The sequence below is a fragment of the Chiloscyllium plagiosum genome, chromosome 2, assembly GCF_004010195.1.
Source record: "Chiloscyllium plagiosum isolate BGI_BamShark_2017 chromosome 2, ASM401019v2, whole genome shotgun sequence".
NCBI lineage: Eukaryota > Metazoa > Chordata > Chondrichthyes > Orectolobiformes > Hemiscylliidae > Chiloscyllium > Chiloscyllium plagiosum.
The window spans coordinates 60,608,085-60,617,638 of NC_057711.1; the positions used below are offsets into that span (position 1 = coordinate 60,608,085).

At 39.3% G+C, this 9,554-nt stretch overlaps 1 protein-coding gene across 2 annotated transcripts in view; it reads left to right on the top strand.

The window, feature by feature from the left end:
• man2a1 (mannosidase, alpha, class 2A, member 1) overlaps positions 1-9,554 on the top strand; it is a 245,178-nt gene that overhangs the window by 121,225 nt on the left and 114,399 nt on the right. For both annotated transcript variants that reach the window (XM_043710431.1, XM_043710422.1), the window contains exon 11: positions 7,140-7,254. In XM_043710431.1, the coding sequence (XP_043566366.1) occupies positions 7,140-7,254 (115 nt within the window). The remainder of the gene's footprint in view (positions 1-7,139; positions 7,255-9,554) is intronic.

Sequence of the window (9,554 nt, forward strand, 5' to 3'; positions counted from 1 at the left end):
TGCCAAAGTCTTATCAACTCTTTTGGTCAGTTAAGTTTAATAAAGTTGGTTAATGTTCACCTTAGTGTAATCTCACTACATGTAGTGGCAGTGGCCAAATCCATGGAACCAGAGGCAAGCAGCAAGGTGCGCCTGGAGCGAAACCCAGCAGCTATACAGTGCCATAGGTGAAAGGTGAGGCCAGCTTAGCAATCTGATCACAGTGTACACTGCTGCGAGGTGCTGGTATTCAAGGCCCATGTAAACATTAGGCCATAGAGAGGGAAAATGCTAATCAGTGTTGGAAAAGCAAGCAAAAACCCACACCAGGCGAACTGCATGCAAAAACAGTTGGCCATAGTGGGGTGGGTAAGATACTACAGTCGATCAGAGGATTTACAGGGATCAGGAAGACCATATCAGAGCTGCAACAGCAGGACAGAAAATTAAGCACAGAAGAGAGCAGTTGGTTGATGTCCCAGCATTGGAGGACACAGGAGCAGGATGAATTCTTTAGCAATTGTAACAAATCCACTGATCAGTTTTAGCTTCCATGATTGTGCAAACCCACAAGATGAATTCTAGCATGTGGAGGTTATGATTTATGACAAGTAAATGGATATAGCAGCCTATGTGTCCACTCTTACAGAAGCAGTTCCATAGTTGAGGTCAAGAATTCTCCAGCTGTTTTCCATTCATCTTTTGGATATAGGAGATATTAAAATCAGAGTTAAAGAACAGGCATAAGCTACGTATTGCGACAAGGAAAGAGAGAGATCACAGATTTCTAGTAGTCATTCTGCATTATCACTTTCATAAAGTGAATGTGCTTTTTTTAGAAGATGCAGAAGGCACTGAGTTGACTAATTGTGCTCTGAATTAGTCTTTACTACAGAGACTGGATGTCTGGAATTGCAAGAAGACAATATGAAATGTTCATTTTCTTCAAAACTGATTACTTTCAGCTTTGGTGCTGTTTGTAGCTTCAATCACGAGACAACATTCTAGAGCTTTGTCAATGTATCCTAAAGAAAGCGCTAGATGAAGCTACCAATTCTGGTGTTAATTTAGTGGAAGCAGAAGTCTGGATCTTCCTCTACCCTTGCGTTCTGGTGCAGAGTTTGTAAAGATTCTGCTGTCTCTTTTTAGGAAAAGCACCTTTGTGGTGACTAGGATAACTAAGAAGGAAGATTGGTTGGATGGCAAATAACCAATGATGTGCAACAATAGCAACAATATCAGCAACCACTATTAGATAAAAAAAACTTCTCTTGTGTAGAAGTACTAGAAGGAAGCAGAAAGACATCAACATGTTGAAGTGCCAGCTGTTAGCTGCACCTCAATACTATTAGAGATTAATTTTGACAAAGTTTTAGGAAACTCAAATGAAGGTAAGTCATTTCAATTCAGAGAACTGAACAGCGACAGAGATCAAAACACTTGAAGGGAAAGTGGCTGAGAAGGTCTTTATAGTTCTTCCATTAAACCAACAAAGCTTAAGAATTTTATACAGGCAACAAAATGGTCCCGATAATAGAGAAGTTTATGAAAATGAAATGATCTCCAGTCATTTAAGAATGAGTTTTCAAGGTTTCAACAAAGATGTATAAGTAGTGAAGCTTCAGACTGGGTGGATAGTAGCCCAGTTAGCAGAAATCATCAGTGCAATGTTTGAATTTCTCATAGATTGTGGTACCGAAGTCTATTTCTTTATGGATGATGATGCTCTCCTACTTACTGATGGAGTTCTGGCAATGTTTTTACCCAGAGAGGAGCAGCGTCATAGAAGCAAATGTGAATCTGAATATAAAGTGAAAATCTTATGTTGGGCGTAATGTAAAAGTTCTCATTGCCTCATCTCAAGAGTTTATCCTTCTTTTCAACCAACAGAATTATCTCTGCCTCAAAGTGTGCCACAGATCGAAGTGAAAAGCAAAATTTCAGTTTTTCATTTTCGTCTTGCAGGGTTTGTGATAGTTAAATATTTGAAGGTCATCCATCATTTTGTCATGGATTAGTTTTCGCTGCAATACAGCCTAGGAAAGAGCTGTTGTGAGAAACAAGCATTTCATTCACGCACATGCTTCCCAAGACAGTTACCTACTACATGTCCTCCAGGAGAGATAAGAGTACTATTGGAGATTAAGACCTCAATCAACAGAGACTTGTAGGGAGTGGACATGGGTTGAGGAGTTAGATATTAATAGTTAAATGTTCTTGGTTATTAAGTGTTCAATCAAAGAAGTTGGGGAAGTAAAGGGTTAACAGTAGCTTTACTCTTGAAATAGTTTGTTACTGGGTTTATGCATTAAGAGTTGTGTCATAATGACTCCAGATTACATAGATCTGTGGGGCACCAGGAGATGTGGTCTTTTAGGTTTGATAAAGCTTATTGGTATTCACTCATCAGTATGTAGACCTGATCTTACTACACAACTAGGTGACAATCTCCAGGTCTTTGAGAGACTCTAATATATGCTACAGTCCTATAGACAAACGAAACCTCAAGTAGAGTTAGAGTTGGATTCTATTGTAACATGTGCTCAAAGACAGGGATACAGGAGTACAGTGAAAAGTACAAAGTCGCCATTCTCCAGCACCATCTTAGGTACAGAGGATCCTAAGTACAAAATCTTAAGGAATAAAGTAGAAAAGTAAAGAATTAAAGTTAAAAGTTCAATGTTACAGTCCTCTTTAGCGTAGGTTTCCTCCAGGTACTCCGGTTTCCTTCCACAATCCAGAGATGTTCAGGTCAGGTGAATTGGCCATGCTAAATTGCCCATAGTGTTAGATGCATTAGTCAGGGGTAAATAGAGGGTAGGGGAATGGGTCTGGGTGAGTTACTCTTCGAAGGGTCGGTGTGGACTTTTTGGGCCGAAGGGCCTGTTTCCATTCTGTAGGGAATCTAATCTAATCTTTAAGTGCTCAGCCATGAGCCTGGATGCGGGCTCTTCCACCCCAACACTGAGACCATTACCAGCAGGAAGCATTCATCCAGCGTCAAGTCTGTTTGCCATGTTGCTGTCGCAGAACCGTGTTGCCATTCTTCAGCATAATCTTGCCTCTATTGACCTTGTCACTGCCGTGAGTTTGCGCTGAGCCGATCTCCGCAATACAGATCTCCACAATATAGCTGCTGGGTTCCAATTAGATTGACTCCAAGCTACTGGTGATGCAGAATTCAATAATTTGCGATCAGATTATATCAAGGGTATTTGTGGACTTAAACCTGTTGTTGGAGAATGAGTCTTTCCTGGAATATATGAGGAATATATATTTTGTTGGAATGTGTGGCAAAGGCTTGCCAGGTACTGGCTGGTGAAGGTACTGCCAGATCTTTAAGTGTTTTTGAAGAACCACCCAAGTAATAAGTGCTCCCCAGTAACATGTACTAAACCGGTCTTGGATTCTCTAGCACCATTTCTTCTCTAGTCATCCTTCACCTCAGTGGCATCTTCGTTTTTTTACAGTGTCACATCATGTAGTTGCTCACCACTACTCTAATGTGATTTGATGGTGATATCAGTGCAATCTAAGCCTTTAAGGGATTTTTAGTTAAGCACATAAATATGGAAGGAACAGAGGGATGTGGACCAAGGACAGGCAGAAGGTATTAACTTAATTTGGCTTAATGTTTGGTACAGCATCGTGGGCTGAAGGGCCTGTTGCTGTGCAGTCTGCTGTATTGTTCTATGTTCTCTTGCACCTTAGATTTGTGAAAAGTCATCTATTGAACTGAGCCCTGCTGCTGTTGAGTCTGTGACTCCAAATCTATAGAGAATGTAATACATTTCCAAATCAAGCAATGACTGACATGTTGCACTGGTGTGTGGCTGAATGAAAAATGTTGCTGAAATCTTGAGCAGATTCTCTGGTAGTAGTTGGCTTGGGGTTGAAGGCCAATGTGTGGGCACACATTTGAAGCAAGAGGTCTGTCTTCAACATAGCATAGATATCTTCCACCATACCTGTAAATATTCAAAGCCTTTGCTTGCACTGCCTGTTGGTCACATTGAAGACATTGAACCTGTTATAGTATAGCCTTCGGTTGGAGTAATATCTCACCCCCTTCTATTTTGCTGCTCTTTCAGGGGCTCCAACACCTCATACCTGGGTATCTAGGCTCCATTCACATGCTGCTGCCATCACTTTTCCTGTCTATGCTAAATGTGGATGGGTTCTGTGGCCATCTCTTGAACCTTCCTTTCAGACAAGCTCATCCCTTACTCATTGTAACTGGTAGTCTGTCTTGTCAACCACATGGCTGGTGATGCAAGGAAGGATAAAGAGGCTCCATCATGGATTGATTCTGATGAAGTGTCAGCAGACTTGAAGCATTAATTCTGCTTTCTTACATAAATGCTGTCAGACCTGCTAGTTGCTGCCAAAGGGATGGATAATGGTAAACTGGGGGGAAAGAAAAGCCGATAATGGCGACCATTATGACCGTTTGCACCTACTTATGGTCCCCGTTATCTTTTTTTACTCCCCCAGCTTACTATCCATGCCTTGGTCTGCTGACTGTTTTTCCCTCCATTCAGGCTTTGTCTCCATATGTTGCTTACTCCTTTTCATCCTTCATTTCCTGTATTCAGCATACAATATCACATTTTCTTATCTACTATCAGTTCTTAAGAAGGGTTACTAGAGCCAAAATGTTTAGCTCTACTTTCACTTCACTAATGCTGCCAGATCTGTTGAGTTTCTCCAGTTATTTCTACTTTGGTTCTGGATTTCCAGCATTCACAGTTTGCCTCATTACAAAAAAATGTTTGCTGTTTGTTATTACAGTACTATTTGTTGGAGTATTTTGTGTACAATATGCCTTCCGCACTCTCTGCAACAGTTTTTGTGCTTCACAAGTACTTCGTTATTTATGCTTGTAATGTCTCATTGTCCTGATAAGTGTTATATATAATTTCTTCCAGGAACACAATCTCCACTTGGTCGCTAACATTTTTTATGGGGCAAAATATGCTCTTCTTACCTGTGACTTTATGTGGTTGACTTTTAATATCCCTCTGAAAAGTCCACTCAGTTCAAGGGCAGTCGAGATGGACAACAAACACTTGTCTTGCCACTGACACACTCACCCCATGAAAGTTAAAATATTTGTTGAAAGATCAGAAAATACAACACCTGAATAGGATCAGCCAGAAATCTCTTTACTTTGGCTCTAAAAGCAAGAACATCTAATGTTGTTTTTTGTTAGTTAATACTTCAATAAACTTTGAAAATGCTGACTCTGACACTGAAAATGTAGGGAATACTACTACAGATTTTGCCTTTTACTTATGAAATATTCAGAGTATTAATGACCAGTGATGTATAGGTATAGAAACAGGATTTTGTCCTAAAGATTTTGAGCATGACCCTTACAACGTAGGCATGATTAGTAGAAATCTAATCAAACTAGAGCCAAGTCAAGATAAACAAATAAAATTAATTAACTGAGAAAATAAATATGTATTTATTACAAACAATAAGTCTGAAATATAATAATTCTGTTTGAATTTAGGTATTTTTGTTTTTGAGATTAAATTGTTAAAGTTAGGATTGCTAATTAAAATAATTGTGTAAAAGAAGATAATTGAGTTGTTGAATGAAATATGTTAGATATTCACTCCAAATATCCATAGGGTGCATATCTCAACCTATTACTTCATAAAAACATTTTCTTCCATTTTTGATCTAATTATTAATTTTAATCGCTTTATTTCCTGAATATAGGATGGGTATATATTGTGGTTTCTCTTTGTACAGAATCTCACTTAAGCTATATGACAATAGGTGCAGTGCAGATGGTGTATTCGTTTAATATTATTGGTTGTTAATTGCTTGGTGTAGGATGATTTACATGCTGAAAAGTGAGTGAAAATAAGTTATATATTAATTTTTGCTTTCTTGAAGCAAATGCTGGAATGAAAGGAGAACTCTAGGATTAAAATAGGTTTGTGTTTGTAGGAATGCCCCCTCTGAGAGGCAGATGGGTGTGCAGGTGCAGAAACCCTACCGGATGTACTACATCACTGTGATGTGACAGATGCAGTTGATTTCCAGCTAAAGTGTAATCTATTTCATCAGCCTTCTAACATTATAAATATGTGACTGCTGAGTGCTGGGTGGAGCATTTTCTTGGTGCTGTCAGTGCTGCATTCCTGCCTTGATGTCCAAATCGAGCTCAGAGGTGCAATCTCTCACCCCCACCGTAAAAGCTGCTCAGCTGAATGACCAGTTTTATTATCACAATCTTTGGTGCCGGTGCCAATCCTAGCCTCCGAAATCCTGGCCTGCGACCTGCTACCGACCCCTGCCACTGCTCTCAAACTTTGTCCCCACTCCCAAAACTTGGGCCTTAGGCACACAGATAATGCAGAGATGTCAGCCAAATATGCACAGATTCATTTTAGTTTATTACACAGATTACATAGTGATATTGCCATGCATGTACCGATTCATTTTAATTCAGGGGCATCAATCGCCAGTAACTGACACCATTGCTCATACACATGTGGCTATTTTGACAGCCAGTTTTGTTTATGCTCATCATTCCAACAATTAAATGGTGAATGCAATTCATCAACTAATTGAATTGTTCTTCAAAGATAAATACATACACAAAGAAATTGTTAGGGATCCAAGAAAGGGAACAAAAATGTTTTGTGTAGAATATAGAAGTCTTTGACTTAATTTAATTTTAATTTTTAGTTGTACAGATTATGGTCTTGAGTTTTATTTGGAGTGACATGGAAATTTGTAATTGTAGTTAATCATACGCCAAAGGTGAATGATAACTAGTCCTCCTAAAAATAGGAATTGACTGAAACTGGTAAAATTAAAAAGTATGGCCCTGTGATGTGTAAATATGTAAAATATGTGAAGTAAATATTTTCATACCTACTACCTTCATTTAGGAACTTTTGTAATGGTTGGCTCATGATCTGTATTTCACCACTTGTCTTTTGGATCAGAGCACCTCATTTGCCTATCCGCGATAGAATCAAGCATATGTAGTGCTGTTACATGTTGAAAAGTGCTGGCTGAATAGTGCTGTGAGTGAAGAAGCTGTTGGAAGTCTGCAAACATCTCCACATATGCTCTGACAAAAAAGTGAGATTAAGCATTTTAAGTATTGTGTTCTTGGATCTTTCTCTTCACAGACTATTTCATTCAGTAATGAACTTGAAAAAAGTAATAGGTGACTCAGCACATTTTCTAATTTTAAAAGACAAAGAAAATTACAAGCATATCCCTTCAATGCCTTTTCTTCAAATGGTAAGAAATGTTATTTTTCAAATAGCTTCATTTTATCCTTAGACTACTCATAAAAATGGATTGATGTAAATAAAATAAACCTTTGGAAATCTGTGGAAAAAAGCCTTTCTATGTTTGCTGAAGTTATGCAACTTTGATTCTTGGCAGTCCAAGAGAAACCAGCAGGTTTGCAGGTGTCCCACACATTAACCAGTTCCCCATTCTGGATATTTTTAAAATTCACACAATACCAGGTTATAAGACTTGTGTCATGTGATTTTTAACTTTGCCCACTCCTGTCTAACACCGGCACCTCCACATTCTGGATAATGGTGACGGCAAGGAATCCTTGAAGGAGTACAGCAAAACCTAAGCTCAGGTAATCAGTGATGGCAGCCCATTGTATGGCAGGGGAGAAAGAAAAGGGGAAAGAACAGTATTACTGGGGATTCTTCATTTTGGGGAACAGATCAGCATTTCTATGATCATTAGTGTTATTCTAACATAGTTTGTTGCCTTTTTATTGTTAAGGTTAGGGATGTCACGGAACAGCTGCAGGACATTCTTTTTGGGAAGGGTGGCCAACAGGCAGCAGTCATGATCCCCATTAGTACTAATGACACAGATAGTAACAGGAATATGGACCTGCAATTGGCGTTTAGGGAGCTAGGTAGAAGATGAGCAAACAGGATCTCTAAAATAGTGATCTCCACATTACTACCAGCGCTATGTGCAAGTGAGTACAGAAATAGGAAGATGAGAAAGATGAATTCAGTATCCAGGTTTGGGCTGACAAATGGTGATTAACATTTATGCAACAAAAGTGCCAGGCAATGACCATGTCCAACAAGAGAAAATCTAATCATTGACCAAAACTTGAATTGGACTAGCCATATAAGTATTTTGGCTACAAGAGCAGGTCAGAGTCTAAGAATACCGCAGCAAATAACTCAGCTCCTGACTCCTGAAAGCTTGTGCCCCACATATAAGGCACAAGTCAGGAGGATGATAGAATGCTCCCCACATACCTGGATGAGTGCAGCTCCAGCACACAGTAACCTTGACACCATCCAGAACAAAGCAGCCTGCTTGATTGGTATCACTTCCTTTTCTATTAACACTCAGCAGTGTGTATCATCTACAAAATGCATGCAGAAATTTCATCAAGGCTCCTTATACACGTCTTCCAAACCCACGATCACTAATATCGAGAAGAACAAGGGCATCAGCTTAATGGAAATATCACCACTTGCAAGTTCCCCTCCAATCCACTCACCATCCTAACTTGGAAATAAATCACCATTGCTTCAGTGTCACTGGGTCGGTAATCCTAGAACTCCAAACACATTGTGTATTCGTCTACAATAAATGGATTGAAGCAATTCAGGAAGTCCGGTCGCCACTACCTTCTCAAGGGCATTTAGGGATGGCCAATAAATGCCAGTAGCCCAGCCAGTGATGCCTATTTTCCATAAATGAAAATAAATTCTTAGATTCAAATTAAACTGTGTCATTTAAAATTTTGTGTTTCCTGAACAGTCCTTTACAATGAGATTATTAATTAGCCTGTTCTCAATGCACCTCACTAGATATTGGTTTCAAATTGGTTCCTCAGCATTGTTCTAGAAAATCATCTCTTACACATTTCAGCAATTTTGTCATGCATGGCATTAGTGCAAATAAAGTTTACCGAGCCTGAATGTTGATTGAAGTTCCCCATGATTGCTGCTTTACTCTGCATTACCAGTTTTGTCTGGTGGCCTGTAAACAACACCATCCAATGTTTGCTGCCTCTTGATCTTTCTTAACTCCACTCAAATTTATTCTACGTCTTGTCCTCTTTCACTAATGTACTAATCTCATTCTTTAATACTGCACCATCCTACCTGCTTTTCTTCTTTGTTTGTCCTTCTGAAATGTTGAATACTATTGGAATGTTCAGTTTGCAGTCTTGATCAGTCTTGATCCCCATAATTAGATCATATTTCTATTTATATTTATTTCTCTATAAATTGATCTACCTTGTTGTGACTAACCTTTAATCTTAGTTAACCCTTTGTGGTTCTCCTATTTAGTTTAGCTCGGGGAGTCCAGAACTAGAGGGCATAGGTTTAGGGTGAGAGGGGAAAGATATAAAAGAGACCTAAGGGGCAACTTTTTCACGCAGAGGGTGGTACGTGTATGGTATGAGCTGCCAGAGGATGTGGTGGAGGCTCGTATAATTGCAACATTTAAGAGGCATTTGGATGTGTATATAGGAAGGGTTTGGAGGGATATGGGCCGGGTGCTGGCAGGTGGGACTAGATTGGGTTGGGATATCT